At 47.2% G+C, this 20,521-nt stretch overlaps 1 protein-coding gene across 1 annotated transcript in view; it reads left to right on the top strand.

Moving 5' to 3' along the window:
* The first annotated feature begins 3,878 nt into the window (after positions 1–3,878).
* The window catches only part of PODXL2 (podocalyxin like 2), a 36,188-nt gene continuing 19,545 nt past the window's right edge, over positions 3,879–20,521 (top strand). Inside the window, exons 1-2 of the mRNA XM_045063394.1 lie at positions 3,879–4,013; positions 10,128–10,406. Of these exons, the coding sequence (XP_044919329.1) occupies positions 3,944–4,013; positions 10,128–10,406 (349 nt within the window). The 5' untranslated portion in view covers positions 3,879–3,943. The remainder of the gene's footprint in view (positions 4,014–10,127; positions 10,407–20,521) is intronic.

Raw genomic sequence — 20,521 nt, 5'->3', positions numbered from 1 at the left:
TCCAAAAGGAGCTTATGTCTTTTTTGTTTTTTTTAAGATTTTATTTATTTATTTGACAGAAAGAGACACAGCAAGAGAGGGAGCACAAGCAGGGGAAGTGGGAGAGGGAGACGCAGGCTTCCCACTGAGCAGGGAGCCCAATGTGGGACTCAATCCCAGGACCCTGGAATCATGACCTGAGCCAAAGCAGAGGCTTAGCTACTGAGCCACCTAGGCAGTCCCACTTGGGTCTTTTTTAACGGTCGATTTTTTTTTTTTTAAGATTTTATTTATTTATTTGACAGAGAGAGATCACAAGCAGGCAGAGAGGCAGGCAGAGAGAGAGGGGAGAAGCAGGCTCCCTGCTGAGCAGAGAGCCCGATGTGGGACTTGAACCCAGGACCCTGAGATCATGACCTGAGCCGACGGCAGAGGCTCAACCCACTGAGCCACCCAGGCGCCCCTTAACAGTCAATTTTTTACTGTCTCCCCCCCCCACTGTTATTTGTTTGTTTAGCTTTTCTACTATTTGAATCAATTTTTTAGTAGTTTGTGTGTTCCTTAAAAGCATTCAATTACACTTTAAATTTTATTGATATATATCAAGTTTTGCTTATAATTTTGAAATCTTATTTCTAGTTTTGTTCCCTTTTTCATTCTTAATGGTATTTACTTATGTCTTCTCTTTTTTATCTTATACTAAAGATTTGACTGTTTTATTTATGTTTTCAAACAACAGGCTTTTAACAATCAGTTCTACTGGGGTTTTTTTGTTATTTTAACAACAATAGAAATTTAATGATTCATGTGTATATGGGGTGTGTGTTTTTGTGAGTTTAAACCTTCTTAAATTGAATGCTTAGTTCGTTTACATTTAACCTGTGTTTTTTCCCCCTAATAAATACATTTACAACTATAAAGCCTCTCTGAATTGTTGGCTGTATCTTATGGGTTTTGATGTGCAATGTTCTCACATTGTCATTAATGAATGAATAGACTAAAATTTATATTGTGATTTACTCTTTAACCTAAGATTATTTAGACAGGTATGCATTTTGGGTTGCAGTTTCCTCCATCGATTAAATCTCATTTGCTTTTTATCTTCCAAGCAATTCTTCCTCATTTTAGACTACCAATTGATCTCATCTTGTTTTCCAGTGCAGTTTTGGACTTAGGTATATATATTTAGCTTTCTTCTCATTTCTAGGAGTCAAAAGCAAGAGGGGAAAGCAGGGACATGTATTCAGTGTATCAGCATGATTTCATATCCCTCAATCAACCTTTCTTGCTTGCTTGCTTGCTTGCTTACTTGCATTCAAGGTGGAAGTACTGGACCACATTTGTATCTAATGAAAATGATCCAGAGAAAGGAAAACTGATGCTGTCAGAAAAGGAATACCTTAATATGGAAGTCCTTGAATAGGAGATAAAGAATGCAATGGTGGAGGAGACTGGCCAGTGATAAAGAGAGGATGTTTCATTCATTGTAACAGAGGAAAGAAGGAAATAAATGATGCGTCTAGATGCACCCTACTTTTCTCTTTTCCAAGTCAGATATTCCCAGTTTTAACAATTGGTTTTCATGACATCATTCTGGATTTATCATCTGTTACTTGTTTCTTCCAAAAAATAAAAGTTATTATAAAAAGATAATGCTAACAAAGTTAAAACAGTTTAGAATAATGGAACCATTAATTTCCTTTTTCTGAATACTGTATCATTTTAAGTTCAAAATTGCTTTACACTTTGTAGCCATTACCTATTCATGGGATTTTTGTATGAACTATTTTTTAAGCTTTTATTTATTTATTTGACAAAGTAAGAGAGGGGGGAAGAGAACACACACAAGCAGGGGGAGCGGCAGGCAAAGGGAGAGGGAAAGGGAGAAGCAGGATTTCCCCTGAGCAGAGAGCTGACATGGGGCTTGATCCCAGGACCCTGGGATCATGACCTGAGCTAAAGGTAGACACTTATCGGACTGAGTAACCCAGGCGCTCGCATATGAACCGTTTTAGATTAGGTCTCCTTTAACTTGTACTTGCATAGAAAATAGCACCCCAAAACGCAGTCAACATGACTCAATTCAGTCATTCTCCAAGTCCTGTTGGTTGCCTCTGGAGTGTTTTCTCAAATCTGCTATGTCAGCTCTAGGTCAGACTTCTACCATTTGCCACTGAGACTACTACAGCACTCTCTCCACTGGCCATTTTGCTCTTCCTCCCTGCTGCCCTCAGAATTCTCTAAAATACATGCCATGGTTCCTACAGAAGAAAAGGAAGTCTAAACCTACGATGTTCAAAATCTTTTACTACTAGGTCCTCACTTAATTTTCTAGAACCCATCATGTTCATTGACTCAAATGGCCTGTGGAGTTTAAATTGACCATGGGCTAAATAAAATAATGTAGTTCTGTTAATTAAATGAGAATATCTTTATCAATGTTCTAATTTTATGGTACAACTTTTTGATATGTACTTAGACCCATCACTTTCTCCTTGTGTTTCTTCATTTATAATGTAAGGACTTACTACAGATTAACCAAGAATTCATCAAGATATTTAGCTCATAAGCCATGTACCTTTCTAACCTTATCTCTTGCCCCATGCTAATCATGAAACTCATTATCCCCCTTAGTATGGCACATCATTTATTACCATACCATGCTCATGTTCTTTCCTTTTCCAGGGACCCATTTCTGCCCTATCCCCCTCCTCCCCAACTCCTATTTCTCCTAACTATTTAGTCCTAGGAAAATCCTTTGGGATTATCTACAATATCTAGTGATAACACCCCTGGATAGAGGGATGGGAATATAATTCGAAAAAGAAGATTCAATATAATAATTTATTTTAAAGCAATGTTTTCTGAGTATACTACATATAAAGTAAAACTCCAGGAAATTATTGCTTCTGCAGATGTTTAAATTTCACTCATCCCCAAAGGGTCAGGACTTTTCCTCTGTTCCTTATAGAGGCTGAGCTCCATCCTAACTCAGCAATTACGAATGCACTTTTCTCTCTGCCTGGAAGATTCTCTCCCTAACCCGATTTCCTACCTAATACCCATTCATCCATGCAGGTGCCAGCTTAAATGTCGTTTCTCCAGGAAGGCATGTGTGAAGGTCCTTTTCTCTACTGTCTCATATTCCCTTATACATCTTAACAGACCTTACAATTTAATCATGCAATCATATGTGTGTCGTGTTGGTCTTTAGGTTTGTCTTCTCCACTAGACTAAGCTCTGAGGATAAGGGTTGTGGCTGTTTTGTTCACAACTGTGGAGCCCCGCATATGAAAGAACTTTTGTTGCCAAAAGGGACCAAACACTTTACAGAAGTTAAGCAACACTGCTCTGATAACAGGAAGCCCATACGTAACAGTTGAGGCAACTGAGGCACAAAGGATTGCTTGCCCAGATGACGTGCCCTGGAGAAGCCTTCCCTGACCCCACTCCGCCTAAAGTGCTTTGATGTAGGATTAAAGCCACTCTTCGTGTCAACTGCATCAGGGGTCACTCCTGTCTTCTCTGATCAGTGTCCTTCCATGCAAGTGACCCTCCGCTGCCTTTTGGGCGCTCAGGAAATGTTTCCAGGGGAATGGATAACTAGATGGCTCTGGCGTCCCCTCCTCCGTTGCGGCACCTCAGGCAGGTGGCCGCAGCTCCTGAAGTCGCGAGGTGCGAGGCCGGGACCTCCAGGCGGTCGCAGCCGCGGCCCCGCCCCTACAGGCCTCTGCGGTGCTGATTGGCCGGCCGGGCGCCCGGGCCCAAGAAGAGGGGCGGCCGCCCGCGCGCCCGCCTCGTCTTCGCGGGGGCGCGCCCGCGGCACGCGGCTGGGCGGGGCCGGGGGTGAGTGACGGCCACGCGGGCCAATGGGGCGGGAGCGCGCCGCCGCCTCCGCCCGCGCGGCCCCTGACGCCGGCCGAGGCGCCGCGCCGCTGCGGCTGCGGGCGGCGACGGCTGCACCATGGGTTGGCTGCTGCTGGCCGCCCGGCTGCCGCCGCTCCTGCCGCCGTTGCTGCTGCTGCTGGCCGGGGGTGAGTGCGCGCTGCGCGGGCGGGCGGTCGCGGGGCCGGGGCCGGCGGGTGGCGGCAGTGACGGCGGGCCGCGGTGCTGGACAGCTCCCCGGCCGCCAACAAAGGGGCCGGCGCGCGAGGCGCGGGAGCGCGGGGCTCGGCTGGGCTGCTGCGCCGTCCGCGACACGCGCGCTCCCAGGGCGGGGGGCGTGGGGCCACGGCGTGTGCCTCGTGTGAAAGCGGTCCCCGGCGCGGGGGCGTACGTGTGTGCGCGCGCACACACACACACACACACACACACACACTCAGGAGTGTGGTGGCGGGCGCGCTGCACGCGCTCCCTGGGGGCTCTGTTCGGGGGGCGTTTGGAGAGGGCGGGAGCACGAGCGAGAGGAGGACAGACCCTGGCTGCCAGTCCCGCGATAGCCACTCAGGGATGAGGAGGCGGCATTTACAGGTCCCGTGGGGTCACTACAGTGAGCGTGGGCGCCAGTGTCTTGCGGCTCCGAGGGGGAAAGTGCCAAAGAGCCGTACACACAGCTGCTGCGACAATGAGGGGTGTGTGTTTACGCGCGTATGGTGCTACCGGACAGGAGGAGGGGTGTGTCATTGCGAATGGCTGTCTAGACTGTGCTGGGCAACTTTATTAGGAGCTGACAAAGAGGAGGTATGACAGCACCCAGGTCTCTGCTTGTGACAGTGACACTGCTGGATAGCTCCTGCGCAGCTGCCACGCAGGGATGGGTGTGAGAGACACTCTGAGATGTGGTTTTAGTTCAGCAGTGCCCAAGGGCAGTGTGTGGGTGATGACAGGCTCGGTGTGGGGGGCAGGTGTGAAATAGATGTGCCTGTGTCAGAGCCTGCTGGAAGCTTCCCAGGGGGATACATGGGATTCAGGTGTTTGCTGGCGGGTGGTCACAAGGTATGTGGCAGCCTCCCAGACAGGCCACCACCACTGAATGCGGGTGGGTAGAAGTGCTGTCTGCAGGAGTGGGTCAAATAAGGACATGACTGAACAGCTTCTCCATGTGCCGGACACAGCAGAAAGGGGACGGTATGCAACGAGTGCATATTAAGGGGCAATTGCTAATTGGTGTTGGTAGAGAGACACACCGGAATGAGTGTGTGCATGCATGTGTGTATATAGTGTATGTGTTCACTCATCAGATGGCCTTGAGTGATTCCACTTCTGATGGACATGCAGGAGTATAACGTGTGTGTGTGTATGTGGGAGTTGACCAGGGACACTGGCTACTTAGTCACCTCCTGTGAGGTTAACCCCCAAAGACACAGGCACAGATGTGCATCTTTGTGACGAAGGAGAGGCCTTTGAAGGGTCTCTGCCCGAGAGGAGAGAGCAGTCTTTGCTTGACAGTGGCAGTGAGATGGGCCATTGCCATGGGCCCATAGTGACAGAATCCCAGGGAAAATGACTGGACAGGGAAAGGGATCTCTTGCACCTGAGCTTGTCCTAGGAAGGCTCAGTTCAGCAGGGGGTACTTTTTCTCCACCATCGGTCCAGGGATGGGTAAGGACCTAAGTGTGTGCACAGAAGTATGTCCATTGGCGTTTGTCTCATGTGCTCACACACATCTATGTCTATGTTTGCATAGCTTGAATCGTCTCTGGAAGAGGTGAGATTCAACAAATAAATTAAATATTGATTAGTTTGCTCTTTCTTTGTGCAACAGCCATACCAGAACTGGCAAGCAGCGTGTGGCGGGACCCATGTCCAGCTGTGGCTAGGCATGGATGACTGTGGGCAGCTTTACTCCTTCTGTGTTCCCTCCCAACTCCTCCCTCCCGTACACACTTTGTGGTGTACATTATTACTCACCTCTTGGTGACACATATGTCTCTGGTAGTACGTCTTTTTTTAATACACCTTTCTGTAGAAACCTTTCAAGAGCGCTTGGGCATTGCTTCTCAGATTATCCAGACATGCACACTAGTGTGAGTGTGTATGTGGTAGGGTGATTGTGCTAGACAATTTCTGTTGTAGCTGACACTTACGGGTGTGGGGGCTGTGTGGCAGATGCTGCCGGGCAGCCCCCATATTGATGTCTGGCAAGGGCTTAGGGAGAGCTGTACTTCAAAGCTGCTGATGAGAAGGATGGGGGTGTAGTGGATGGTGGAAATCAGAAAGGGATGTTTGGATCAGGAGCAGATTGCAGGGGAGATAAAACATGCGGATTACTAAGGCCTTGTTTTTTTTATCCCCTGAGATAGAAACCTGCTTCCTCTGCCTCTTTTTCTGAGTTTGGGTCAGGTTTTCAGTTCTTTGAGGCTGGTCACCAAATCCTTTTCACATGCCTTCTTTTTCTCTCCCTCTTTCTGTTGGGAGTGATGAAATATCAGAAAATTATAGATGCTAGAGGAGAACAAAAGAAAATCAGGGGCGCCTGGGTGTCCACCTTTTGCTGTCAGCTCAGGTTGTGATTCTGTGACATCAAGCCCTGTGTCGGGCTCCATGTTCAGCATGGCATCTGCTTGAGATTCTCTCTCCCTCTCCTGCTGCCCCCCTCCCCATGTGCTAGTGTGCCCTCTCTCTGAAGATAAGTAAGTCTTTAAAGATTTTATTTATTTATTTATTTATTTGACTGACAGAGATCACAAGCAGGCAGAGAGGCAGGCAGAGAGAGAGGGGGAAGCAGGCTCCCCGCTGAGCAGAGAGCCCAATGCAGAGCTTGATCCCAGGACTCTGGGATCATAACCTGAGCAGAAGGCAGAGGCTTTAACCCACTAAGCCACCCAGGCACCCCAAAGATAAGTAAGTCTTTAAAAGGAAAAAAGAATCAGTCACAAAGAGTATAAATCTGAAATTTTAAATCAGATGGAGTCTCAGTTAAGGCAGATTAATTATTAAGTGTAAAAGCAATTATACACAGAATGCTTAGGGCTCAGCTACTATTTTGGTAGGCACGTTGGAAAATAAGCAAGCTCTTACAGTTACTAAATAATTATCCATTGCTAGGCTTTTGAAAATATCAAGGTCTATATAAAGAAAAAATAACCATCACAGGGACAAAGAAGTTCAAGAAAATGGAACTGTTTACTGGAGAAGAGTGAGGACCCAGATTCCTTTTTTCACAATAGCTTTTTGGCAAGATTATCAAAATTTCTGTTCATTCATATCAGAAGTTTGAGAAAGGAAGAGAAGGAGGGAGGAGGAGGTGGAAGGAGATGGTGGTGTCTCTGCCTGACAGGTGGAGGAGAGAGTTCCAGAAAATGGAGAAACTCGCCTCATTGTGGAAATGGTAGGGAGTGGTCCCAGGGAATTCCACAGACTGCAGTTTTCTGAACAGGGAGCTTCACTGACTACACAGTATTTGATTTCCAGAAGTGGGAAATCAACAGGACTGCTGGTCAGACTTTCCTTGAGAGGGCTCACACAGTTTCCTCAAGATCCATGCCACTGTGGAGAGAAGGCCCAGGGCCTAGAAGGGAGTGACTTCTCTCCCACCAGGCCCCAGTTCAGCTCCAAGAGAGGCAACACTCCGGTTTTGAAGAGGCAATGCAAGTTTGAGCCTCCAGAGGCTAAAATCCCAAGAATTCCTAAATAAAACTAGTTTGTACTTTTCTAAAGAGGCTGACATAATGTCTTTCCCAAGGTACCCGCTAGAGACTGGTTCATGTAGTTACAGATTTTCACCCAATGACTTTTTCAAAGATTGGCTGCTCAGGTGACCTAGAGATCTGTAAAATGTTTATTTAATTATTACAAACATTTCTTGTCAATTGACTGCATGAGTTTTTTTCAGGTAAGTTTATTGCATTTGGCTCCCCCAGTCTTGGGGGTACCACTTCTACAGTTGTATCTGCTGGTATCACATTTAAAATTTAGACTACACTTTTCAAACCGTGCTCATTTTTGAGGGGAGAAAGCACTTCTATTAACTGGCTGTGTGATTGTGACCTTACGGTCCCGAGCTCTCCCTTATTTCATCTGTGAAACAAGAGGGTTATTTATTCAAATACCTGTTGTGTTCCTGTCATATTTCAGAGTCTGTCGAGGCACTGGGCTGACCAAGTTGACTCAGACACGAGGCATACAGAGTGAGGGAAGGAGGCCATAGATGGCCAGCTCCAGTTTGAGAGAAAAGTGCAGGGATTGGTTCAGAAGGCTATGGTACTAAGTGTGGTGCCTAGCCTACACTGGGAATACCAGGGAGAGCTTCTCAGAAGCAGGGACTGGAAGCAGAAGCAGGAGCTGGGCGGGTGGGGGCAGGTGGCCCTAGGCATTACCTGTTTTTGGTTAAAGGTTTTTTTTTTTTTTTTTTTTTTTAAGATTTTATTTATTTATTTGACAGAGAGAAATTACAAGTAGATGGAGAGGCAGGCAGAGAGAGAGAGAGAGAGGGAAGCAGGCTCCCTGCTGAGCAGAGAACCCGATGCGGGACTCGATCCCAGGACCCTGAGATCATGACCTGAGCCGAAGGTAGCGGCTTAACCCGCTGAGCCACCCAGGCGCCCTGGTTAAAGGTTTTTTGAAGCTTGCATGCTGTCCCATGTTTCCACCCATTAGTCCTGGTTTTGTTTTGTTTTGTTTTGTTTTTGTTTTTGAAGTCTCATAAAATAACTCTGATTTCTATGACTCACATCAACCTTTTATTTTAATATATTTGAAGATACTGACCGTTGTCTCTCTTGCATGTTCTTTTTTCCTGGCCAAGAACATCCCAGTTCTCTGTTCTTTATAAAGGATAATAATATTTAGATTTCTGGAATGCAGTCTGCTCATTATGGCACGGTCTGCATGGAGCTGCCCTCCTTTGAGGCCCCTGCCTTCCTGAGGGCTGTGGAATTTTTGCTTTACCAATGAGAAACCTGGGGCCCCTGGTGAAGTAGCTTACCCAGAGCAGCTCCCCCAGGGAAGCCAGAACCCAAACCTGTTTCCCTGGCCCAAGCTCTCTCTACTAGACCGTCCTCCTGTGTTTGAGATCAAGACCTGTTTATCCTCATCCACACAACTTTTAACTGTGTTAAGCCCCTTTCCCTTGGGGCTCTCCTTTCGGTCAGATGCTGTATTCGAGGTACCGTGTCGCCTGACCATGCACACATAACTCGCGGGGTCTCCACCACGCTTCGGGTGCCAAGCTTAGGGCCTATCACAACAGCAGAAGGCAGTTGTGAAGCTTCAGATTCAGACCATGCGGAGCATGGAGCATGAAGCACAAATAGTGTTAGCTCTCACTTTTTATTCTAAACATCATGAAAGTTTTCCATGAACTATTCAGGCCGGGGCCCGATGTGCAACAGGGGAGAGCAGGATATAACTCTTGATTGTATCACTGAATGTTAGTCTTGGAAAAGAGAACTTGGAGATCATTTTAACCACCTTCCTTATTTTTAAGGATGAGGAGATAGACCCAGAGGTTTTAAGCAATTTTCCAGAAGACATAGAACAAGTTAGTAGTATTTGTGTGATTAAGCTAGTACTTAAGGTGTGAAGCTGGCCCATAGGGCGGTCTTCCTCTTCTCAGTGAATGGAAGTGAGAGATGCAAGAAAGATGCCCTTTAATTTATTGGGTTTTGTTCGTTTGTTTTATAAATTAGGAAAGAGGGATCCAAGATGCTAAACAAAGATGTTAGGACCAATGCTGGCTGAATCTGACCTGTGGTCTCACCTAGTCTTTAGAGACTGTTCAGGAGATCGGATTGCTGACATCCGAATCTCATTCTTAATGCACTTTTGGAAAATGTTCAGCTTAGGACAGATGCCTGGGGACCGGTACGCACACGAGGTCTTTCAGAGGAGGGACTTGTTCTTCACTGCATCTGTGCCCGCTGCAGCCCAGCACAGCTGTAGTGAAGGTGGCCACTGGTGGCCTTTTCTGAGTGAACAAATACTACCCCCGCTGCTACTGTCAAGCCGGTGCTGAGTCTAATGACGCTCTCCGGCCCGTCTCCCTCGGGCTTGCCTTTGGTCCTGCCACCGGGAGGGCTGAACAGCTCGGCCTTTGTGGAGTGAGAACAGCATCTCAGAATCCCCCGGCAGCCCCGGATGTCAGGAGTGTCTCCCCCCAAGTCCCCACAGGCACCCCTATGTTCTTTGCTGTTGGAGGCGTGTCCTAACCGTATGCCAGTCTTGCCTTTCTGGCCTCTTCTAACCATCCGGCTTTCATGTCTGTGCAGGAGCGCCCCTGGGCACGTGTGCAGCAGGGTCTGATGAGCCTGGCCCAGAGGGTCTCACCTCCACCTCCTTGCTGGATCTCCTGCCGCCCACGGGTCTGGAGCCGCTGGACTCAGAGGAGCCCAGTGAGGCCATGGGACTGGGAGCAGGCCTGGGAGCCCCAGGCTCGGGTTTCCCCAGTGAAGAGAGCGAAGAGTCACGCATTCTGCAGCCGCCACAGTACTTCTGGGAAGAGGAGGAGGCGCTGAATGACTCCAGTCTGGACCTGGGACCCACTGCAGGTAGCTTTTCTTACCTGAGACTGGGTGCACCTCGCAGCTGGGAGGGAGGCTGGCTAGGCAAAATGCCAGAGGACCGTTTCCTTGCTCAAATCCTATCTCTTGTCTCTCCCTGCCAGCTTTTATGTGCCGCCAGAGCCAAGTCTCTGGGACCCCTGGTGTCTTACTGGTCCCTGAGGCTCTTTTCTCTTTAATGTTTGCTGCTGTTTAGGGAGCCCATGTTCTGCTCTCATGTAACACCATAGAATGCAACAGCCTGGGAAGGTAACTTTCCCCCCATGTAAACATGCAAAAACCACTGCTCAGAGGGGTTGAGAGCATCCTTAAATTCATCAGCTGCTCATCTGCTCAGCCATGATCCAAGCCAGGGCTTCCCAAGGTCTAGGGGTTCATCCCCTGCTGTGCTATGTTGTTCCTGTTGAAGGTTCCTGTACCCCTCCTGAGGTCTCTCTGACCCCAGATCAAGGCACCACCCTTCTCTCAGTCATGCCCCAGAGCTAGTTTCCAGAGCATGGCTGATGGACCTATGTGGGCCAGCCACCTGGGGCCAGAGCCCAAGCTGGAATGCATGCAGTTAGGAGCTGGATGCAGATACAGTGAAGCACATTGGCCATGCTCCTGGCTTCAGCAGCTGTGCACGTTCTTGGCCAGCAGGAGCCTGTTTGTAAATGCCAGGTGCCACATTGTGTGTGTGCCTGCCCGTGCACATGGGGGCAGGCTGTTATAGAACGCAGTTTGAATTTTTCTCTTTAGCATGTATAATATTTTGGGTTTGTGTCCTCTAATTATGAAAATAGTACTTGGAAATTGTAGAAAATACAAAAGATGCAAAGAAGGAAATGAAAGTCACCCGTAACCTCACAACAAAAAGAGAATCACTAGTCATAGTTTGGGATACATCCTTGTAGTCCCTTTTACGTGCCAAATTGGGATCATAATATTTTCACTTAAAATATTTAATAAATGTATTTCCACATAATTGAATACTCTTTTTAAATCTGATTGTTAGTGACTATGTAGTATTTCGTCATGTGGCTCATCACAGGTTTAAAACCAGCTCCCGATTGTTGAATATTTAGGTTGTTCCCAGTTTTAATGCTGCTGAAACTATCATCATATATTTTTACATGTCTCTGATTGTCTCCTCATGATACATTTCTAGAATAAAATTCTAGGTGTAAAGATGTATCAATTGGCATCCTAGATGGAAAAAGAAGATATGACCAAACTGAGATAACCCAGAGAGAGTTTATTTATAGAATAAGGAACTTAGAAAGGTATGGGTAAGAGATAGGCCAACCACAGAGGAGTCCAGGGTCCTGGGCAGCAGAGCACTCAGTTTTCCTACACCCAAAGGGATGGAGGGAGAGATGGATGAAAGGAACCAGGAGGGACAGAGAGTGCTGGCAAGCAAGTGATCCTGGCAAGAGCTGTGACCCAGCAGGGGAGAAACCAGGGGAGGAAGTACCTGACCCCCTCTCCTCCTATCTTCTGCCAGGATCCCTGTCAATCTCTCTTCCCCTGCCTCTTTCGGGGAGTCTGGTCGGGAAGCAGGGACACTTGGCCTGTTGCAGTAACTCCCAGGGTCCATCTCTCAGGGCAGAGGACAGGGTAGAGAAGGGTAGAGAGACGATCTGGAGGGGATGGAACATGTCTGGCACAAAGAATAGGAATCTTTCCACGGGCTTTTGTTAAATATTTCCAAACCAGCCTTGAGGAAGATCTTTCCAGGTTGCATACCCACCGGAGGTGGAATGAGGGGCAGGTTGTTAGACCCTCCTCACCACTGCGTTTTGTCATTTAGAAATCTTGGTCAACTTGATAGGGAAATTATAATGGCTTTTGATTGCCAGGGAATGTTAACATGTGTGTGTGTGTATGTATGTATGTATGCATGTACGTATTCTGACCTCTTATGGTCCTCTCCAATTTGAGGCATAGTATAATGAAATCAGGCTCTGGGGTCAGGCAGATCCCAATGTTTCAGCACCAACACCTAACGGCTATGTGATTTTTGGCAAGGAGCAACCTGAGCCTGTTTCCCCATCCAGAAAATAGTATCATAGGGTTGTGAGGTTTAAATGCAGTGGTTCATTGAACACTCCCAGTACAGCACTTGGTACTTCTATGTACTCTGTATTACGTATCATTGCTTTTCCATTTTTTTCTATTGGGGTTTTAATTATTTTTATCACTGTACCAATCCTCACATAAAAGGAATACATTCTCTGATGTGTATAGAAAACATTTTTCCAGTTTATCAATTACTTTTGTTATTATAGTAATTTTTGACATACATTAGTTTTTTTTTTACAAACGTCACAGTCTTTCTTTTGAAATGTTTTTATGTTTTTCTTTGCTTTATGTTTAGAAAAATCCTTTCCCTCCCTGAGATATATGTACCTTTATATCCTCTATTTTTTTAACATTAAATTTTTACATTTAACTCTTTATTCTAGCAGTAATTTACTTACGTCACAGTCTTTCTTTTGAAATGTTTTTATGTTTTTCTTTGCTTTATGTTTAGAAAAATCCTTTCCCTCCCTGAGATATATGTACCTTTATTTCCTCTATTTTTTTTAACATTAAATTTTTACATTTAACTCTTTATTCTAGCAGTAATTTACTTTGGTATGTGGTATAAGATAGGGATTTAGTTCATTTCCCCCATTAAGCTAGCCTGTTACCGCAGCAGAATAGGCTGATAAATCTATCCCCCTGTCGGAAAAGAAGCACTAGACAATTAGATGTGCTCTGGAAAGACCCTTGAGAATCTAGTCTAAGACAAGCAGTCATTCCAAGGGCCTTAGCCAAGAAAGCCACAGTGCTGAGCCTAGGACCTTCCTCAGGATCACAGTGGGTTGGCCCTGAGGCTTTGCTGAACTCATTTTCTTTGCCTCTCACTTCCCTTTCCCTCCTTTTCCTCTCTCTCTTCTTCTCCCATTCACCTCTCTGCATCTCTTAATAGTGAAAATAGAAAGTCATCGAATACGTGTTCTGTCACTGGCACTTGGCATCTGTTCTCCTCCTTGTGCTGGCTCTACAGCGTGGTCTGTCTCCTCTTCTCTGCTCTACACCCCGAACAACTGTGAGATGGGGACTCAGGTGCCCTGCACGAAGAACGGGTGAGAGCCCTGGAGGAGGGAGAGTGAGGAAGGCCACTTTTCCCAGGCTTCCACATCTCTCACCTTCCCATGGGGCCCTTACCTTTCCTTGGGTCAGTCTCTTCTCTGTACACCTCCGAGGCAATTTGTGAAAACACAGTACCCACAGGATAAAAGTGAAACATCTTAGTACTGCAGAAAGTGTTCTTAATGCTCTGGCCCAGCCCCTTGGCCTCATCTCCTTCCCTGCTCCTGCAAGCCTCGGTTCACTAGCCTATTATCACTGGTGAATGCGGGACTGAGGCACAGGGAAGCTAAGTGCTTTAACAAGGTCGCACTTGGTATGAGACAGAGCTGGATCCGTGTGTTCTCAGGCCTGTTCCCTGAGCCTGTGGTACCCTTCCTCCTGTCCCATCTGCCTGGAGCGCTCTTCTCCATCCCAGCTGCCAGGCAGACTTGTCATCATCCTGCAGCACCTAGCTCAGAAGACATAGCTTCTGAGAGGCCTTTGGATCTCTACCAAGTGGGCAGGACTGCACGTGGTTGTGCGCATGGTGCCCTGTCCAGGGGCGCCTTGCCGAGCAGGGGAGCTAGGGCTCAAGTCGGGCCTGCATGCTACTCACGCAGTCAGGCCAGATGGAAGGAGTGCCTTCTTCTAAGTCATCTGCCTAGAGGGGCATCTCCGTGAGCTTAGTGGCCCTGACGTGAAGCTAGTTGTTTCTGCTTCTGCATCCTCATGGTACCTTGATAATATGGTGTGAGGTCATCCCAGAGACAGAGCGTGTTCCAGGTGTGAGGCTCCTTTGTAGGGGGAGGAAGCCCAGAGAGGACAGTATGTGCCAGCCCCCTCTGCCTGCTTCTGCTCCTGACCCTAAAAGTCAGAGGCTTCCGTCTAGTGTTCTCTGGAAGGAAAGAGGGCATTGCCTCTTTGGGTTTGTCCCTCAGGTTAGAGGAGACCCAAGGAAACTTCAAAGGGCCTGCCTGGAGGAAGAGTGTGTCCAGAGGTCAGAGTGACCATGCAAAGTGCTGTCCTAACAGCCCATGGGGACATGGCTGCATCCATGTCCAAGAGCAATGACTGCTGAAAGCCAGGCGGTGGATGGGCCTAATCTCAGACCCTATACCCTTTTATTAATTATGACACCAACCCATACATGAACACCTAGTGTGTGCCAGGCTCCATGCTAGGTGTTTCTGTATACTATCTCATTTAATCTCAACAGAAACAAGTATATATTGTTACTCCCATTTGATCAGTGAACAAACTTGAGGCTCCAGGAGTTTGCATAACAGCCCAGCTATCAAGTGTAAGAACCAGGAATCAAACCCAAGTTTCCAGACTCCATAGTCTTGGCTCTTTCTATGCAACCTATGCCTCTCAGCTCAATTATTTATTAGAGAATAGCAGTAATGTCTTGTATTTTACATAGTAAATATTACCGTTTTTTTCCTTAGAATATTCTCTGTGATTAGCTCATTTGAACTTTACAACTCTGTGCACTCTGTAGGGTCCACAGGCAGGAGTTGTCACTGCTTCACAGATGCTGAAACCCAGGCCTGGAGAGAGTAAGAGCTTTGCCCAAGGCTACATAGCTTGTGTACAGCAGAGCTGAGTCTGGAATCAGTGGCTCCTGAGCACCTGGGCCTAGTGACCCACTGTAGGAGCACAGAGATAGCGTGTGTTAGAAAGGAAACCAGTGTGCTTTGTTGTCACAAGTACTTTGCTATATTTTTCATTGCTAGTTTGCTGGACCTAGAAGAGCCAGAGCTAGAGCCTTCTTTCTACAGTGACGATCCTGAGGTCCCACAGCAAAAACCGGCACTGGTCTTTCTGCTCGGCTGATGATGAGGGATGTGACCTTGAGCGCATGTTCCTTGTCTGATCTTGGCTTCAATCTCTCCTCTGTAAGTGAGGAATGATAGACTGAAGCCTTCTCCAGATTTAAAACATTACGGTTTTCTGACATTCCAGGTGAGAAGAGTGATCTCAGCAAAGTAGGGGCAAAGAAATAGAATGTAGATCGGCCCTTTACCAACTAGCATCAAGCCAACTTAAGACCCGATCAAATAATTCAGATAAGATTGTTAATGATTAAGAACACTTTCCCGGGTTACCCACTCATCCCAAAGCTGTCTCTCCTGTCACCCTCCACCCTTTCATTCTCCGATATCCTTAATGAAATTCTCTGCATGCGATTTTAATTTTCCTAGTGAACAAGCTACTAATTAGTGTTCTACAAGAAAAGCAACAACTCTTTAGGGTCAGCAAGTTCTAGAAACCCAACTCAAACATGCTGACAGCCCTGTGTAAAAAGAGGGTGTTGATTGGCTCAGTAACTGCATAAGCTAGGCAGGTTGGGATCCAAATATTGAAATGGGGCATAGTTCCTCCATCAGGCCTAGCTTTCCCTGGCTGGCTTCATTCTCAGGCACGTTGTCCCTGTGCGGTGGCTCAGAGAGCCCTCCACTCCAGTCACTCCAGTGTCCTTTCTTTCACTCAGCAGCCGCAGCAGAGAGAGAACTGTGCTTCCCCAGCACTTCTGGAAAAGTCTCAGATGGAAACTTGTTTGTCTTTCCTGTGTCATGAGCCTATCTATGACCCAATCCTGAGGCCAGAGGGACTGGGTTCTCTGGTCCGTACTAGCTCTTGAGCACCCCTTGAAGCCAGGGGGTAGCGCCCCATACTCCTGTACCAAGAGGAGGGAAGTACATGCCAAATGATGGTTGGTTGGGCATAAAAGAACATTCATGAGTACTTATATTATTATATATTTCATTTTCACATCATTTTTTTAACCTCACAGCAGCCTGATGAAAACTGTAAAAGCAGGCATTGTTAGGATCCCTGTTTTATAACTAAGGAAACCAGCTCAGAGAGGTTTAAACCTGGCACTAAATCACACAGGTAATGGGCTGCAGAGTGAAATCTCAAATTTGAGATTTCTGCTTTAAGATCTGCTACCCCTCCATGTAAAATCATTGATTAGACCCCTTGAATTATTATTGCCTGTGAAGAATTTTGTAGAAAGCAGATCATCAAAGCCAGTCTGCTGGGACCTGGAAATGGCTCCTATGCATTGATACCATACCAGCTGTTGAATGATTTGGGGGTCACAGCACACGCATCAGGCATGTTTGCTAAGAAGACCAGCTGACAGAAGCACTTACACCTAGATGCCCACAAGAAACTGTACTTTTGTTTTACACTAGTAATAAGTATTGTTATGTGAAAATCCGAAAATGCAGAAAAGAGGAAAATAAAAACCACTCCTAATCCCATCAGCCAGAATTGGCAAATGTTAACATTTTGGCATGTATCTTTCTGGGAATTTTTCCTACATGGGAAATACATAAAATACGCCTTTTTAAAAATGGAATTACAGTGCACAGGTTCTGCTGTTTCACTTTCCAGTGTCTCTCCAAGCCAGCTAAGGGAGCTGTCTGCCCTCACTGTTAAGGCAGGAGTAGTCTCCCAAGCCCGGCCCAGCCACCGCCCTTTCGGACAGTGGCCTGCCGCCTGAACGCTGGATGGTCCCCAGTCTTGTTCTGCAAACTGCGCCATGATGGGAATCCTTGAAACCAAGTCCTTACCAGCATCCTCATTGTTTCCTTAGCGTGTATTTCAAGGAGTGAAATGACAGGTTCAGAATGTCTCTTCTTAAAGCTTTTCATATGTATTAAGCTCCCCCACCCTCAATGTGGCCTGATTTCCATTTCCATCAGTAGCAGATGGAGTGCCTGTTTCCTGCACTCATCCAATACTCGGTATTATCTTTAAATATATACGTATATTGTCAGGTTGGCACCCCCAAAACTGTATCATCATGTTTAATTTACATTTCTTTGATGACTACTGAGGTTGACCATTAAAAAGTCATTTTTAATTATACTGAAAGCTTCTCCCCTTGCGCTTCCTTTTTATGCCAGTCTGTTGTGAATTTTGTGAGGGTTTTCATATCAACACTGAGTTGAATAACTGGCTTGAGTGTTGCACTCAGGGGGGCAATTTTCAGTGATTTGACATTAAGCGAAAGGGACATTTACGTGATCTTCCAAGGCCGCTGGCTTGGTGCCTGTCTTAATTTCACATCTTAAGCAGGGGAGTCGGTTCATTAATATTTCAGTGGATGCCAGGGGTCATCCATGAGATTATGGCAACCTCGGAAGGCAGAAACAAAGTCTAGTGTGACCTTGATAAGCTGGAGAAAGAGACTTAACAAAACCGATGAAACACAGGAGGGAGAAAATGCAACACGATCTATTTAGGGAACAAAAGCCAGCCCCAGAGTGAGATTAAAAGAAAAAGAAAAAGCCGGGAGAATCCAAGCTGTCCAAAGGTCTGGAGCTTCATCAGGGTGGCCTCCTGCTGCCTCCAAGCCACAAGATCACCTCCAATGGGGAGAGAGCAGCTTGAGTGCTGTGTTAAATTCAGACCGTGCTGCCTGAGTCCGGAAACCTTACTTTCCAGCTCGCATAAGCTAGCTTGTCGCCCATGAATCTTGTTCACTTTTCAGCAGCTCACTCAGCAAATATTTACTGTGTACCTACTCTGCTGATTTTGTGACCACTGGAACAACTATGTGGCGAATCCAGAGTTTCCACAAGACATGAAGAATGACAGGGAGAGGGGGCTGAGAATGAGGGATAATCCCAGTTGTCGAGCCCCAGGCAAAGGAGGCTAAATTGGAACAACTGAGAAAATACGTAGGTTTTTATCCCGAGGGAGATGCTTCCCAGAAGTTTCTAACGTAAATAGACAAAACAGAAATGGGCTAAAGTTGTACAGGAACCACAGCAGTTGGGTTTAAGGAATTTGGGGAGAAAACAAAAGCCACCAACACAGAAATGCCTCTCTAAGGAGGTATATTCTCGAAGAGGGTGGCAGCCCACCTTACCTAGACTTAGCCATCTCCTGTCCAGATGACCTCCCAGGTCCCTTCTTTTTTTTTTTTTTTTTTTTTTAAGATTTTATTTATTTATTTGACAGAGAGAGATTGCAAGTAGTCAGAGGCAGGCAGAGAGAGAGAGGAGGAAGCAGGCTCCCTGCCAAGCAGAGAGCCTGATGCGGAACTTGATCCCAGGACCCTGAGATCATGACCTGAGCCAAAGGCAGAGGCTTAATCCACTGAGCCACCCAGGCACCCCTCCCAGGTCCCTTCTTGAGCTAGAATCCTAGGTCCTTGAAGGTTGTAGGGCATCCAGTAGAGTCCCATTGTAGGAACACGTGCCCGCGGATTCACCTGCAGTGAGCTGGGGCATGTGGAGTGTGATAGCAGTGTGACTTGAAGATATGGCTTGAGGGAGAAGAGCAGGCCTTCTGGGAGAGCTGATCTGAATGCATTATGTCATTTCACCTCAGCCTCAAGGTCCCAGGGGGTGGTAGGCGGGCCTAGAAGCTGGTTAGCCAGCATTCTAGCCCCTGCCTGTAGAACCTTGAAGCTGCGCCTTGAGCCCTTACTTGTCAACTAGTCTGGTGATCCACGCCCAGCTTCTAAGAGATGGGCCATGGCTTGTGGTGCAGATGGAGGGGGAGAGAGGATGCTCCCCTGTCAGTTTGCTCCTCCCCCTGCATCTGAAGCCGAGTCTGGGCATTGGCCTAACGGAGCAGGTCTGTCTGGAAAGACTGGCTAACCACGCACAAGCCTGGGTTTTACAACTTTACAGCTGTGATAAGTGTAGTTTCACAATTTAGAGCAAGTGTCCTCGCCTCTGTGAGCTTCACTTTTCCTCAACTGTAAAAGGAAGTCTGTGTCCTTTGGAAGCCTGGTTTCCTTTGAGGGTGGGGGGTGGTTGGGAAGATGTCGTTTCCAATGTAAGCCACCAGGGGGTACTACACCTTCACAGAGCTGTCGCCCTGCGTTCAGGGAGGGACGCTGTGGAGGCAGGAGGAAGAGGTTGGTGGAGGTCCCAGGCGTTCCTCTGCAGCTCACCCATGGCGAGGTGAGACCTTGCGGTGTCCTTGCAGTGCAGTCACTTCCGACCTCCCATGCTTTGAGGCCAGGCTGGAGCTCCCTCTGGAGGGTCTGAGCTGTGAGGCACCTCTCACCTCTTTTTAGTGTCCCAACTGTCACTATCTTCCTGGGGTTTTGACCAACTTTCCTGCTGTCTTGACTGTGTCTCCTGGGCATCTCTGCTTGTACCAGATGTGGGGGGTGTGGCGAGTGCCCTGCTGGTATGCCTTCGTCCCAGACAGGTTTCAGGGTGTGCGGACCCCTGCCTGTCCTGACTCCAGATGCTGAAATAGATGGGCTACGAAGTAAAGTCTAGGGCACTAAGCAGAACAGGCTCACGCCATGTGGAGTCATAGTTGTCGGTGACAGCCATGGACAGGGCTCAGGACATACTGCTGTCACTGCACTGGGAGACCAGGGGCTGGGGCAGCCACCTGCCTTGCCAGGCCCTTTGTGCCTCCCCCACTGTGGAGCCATCCTTTCCCATAAACCTCTCCTTTTCCTGCTCCATTCCCCTGCTATCCTTCTCTTCCTCCATTGCCAGTTTACCCCGTTATCCTCCTCTCCAAAATGACTGCCCCAGCTTCCTCTCCCAGGCCAGTGTCACAAGTCTCTGGAAGCCTGGTCTCCTTCCCTGGACACCAGAATGGGAAAAACACATTCTTCCCCGTCCACGGAGACTGTTCGCCTCTCACAGCAACTGTGTTCCTTCCTCCTGGAGCTTTTGGAAGCTCCTAGTTCAGGATGGCCTGCCCTGTCTCCCCTGCCACGTTTCACTTCTCTTCTGGTGGCCCTGGCATTTTCACTAGCCAGTACTTAAAGTGATGTGGGCTCTCTCTCTCTGTGTAATTCCTTATTTAAAATATAATTTCAAATTTACAGAAGATTTGCAAGAATAATTCCCACACACCCTTCACTCAGATTCCCTCACTGTTAATATTTTACCAAATATGTGTATGTGCTTATGAACATACAATTTCTTTCTGAACCATTTGATAGTAGCTTGCAGACACAGTGCCCCTTTACTTACACTGCATACTTCAGTGTCCATTTCTTAAGAACA

Source organism: Mustela putorius, unplaced genomic scaffold (assembly GCF_011764305.1).
Source record: "Mustela putorius furo isolate JIRA1106 unplaced genomic scaffold, ASM1176430v1.1 tig00003850_pilon_pilon_pilon, whole genome shotgun sequence".
Taxonomy (NCBI): domain Eukaryota; kingdom Metazoa; phylum Chordata; class Mammalia; order Carnivora; family Mustelidae; genus Mustela; species Mustela putorius.
This window is presented reverse-complemented; position numbering and strand designations above follow the sequence as displayed.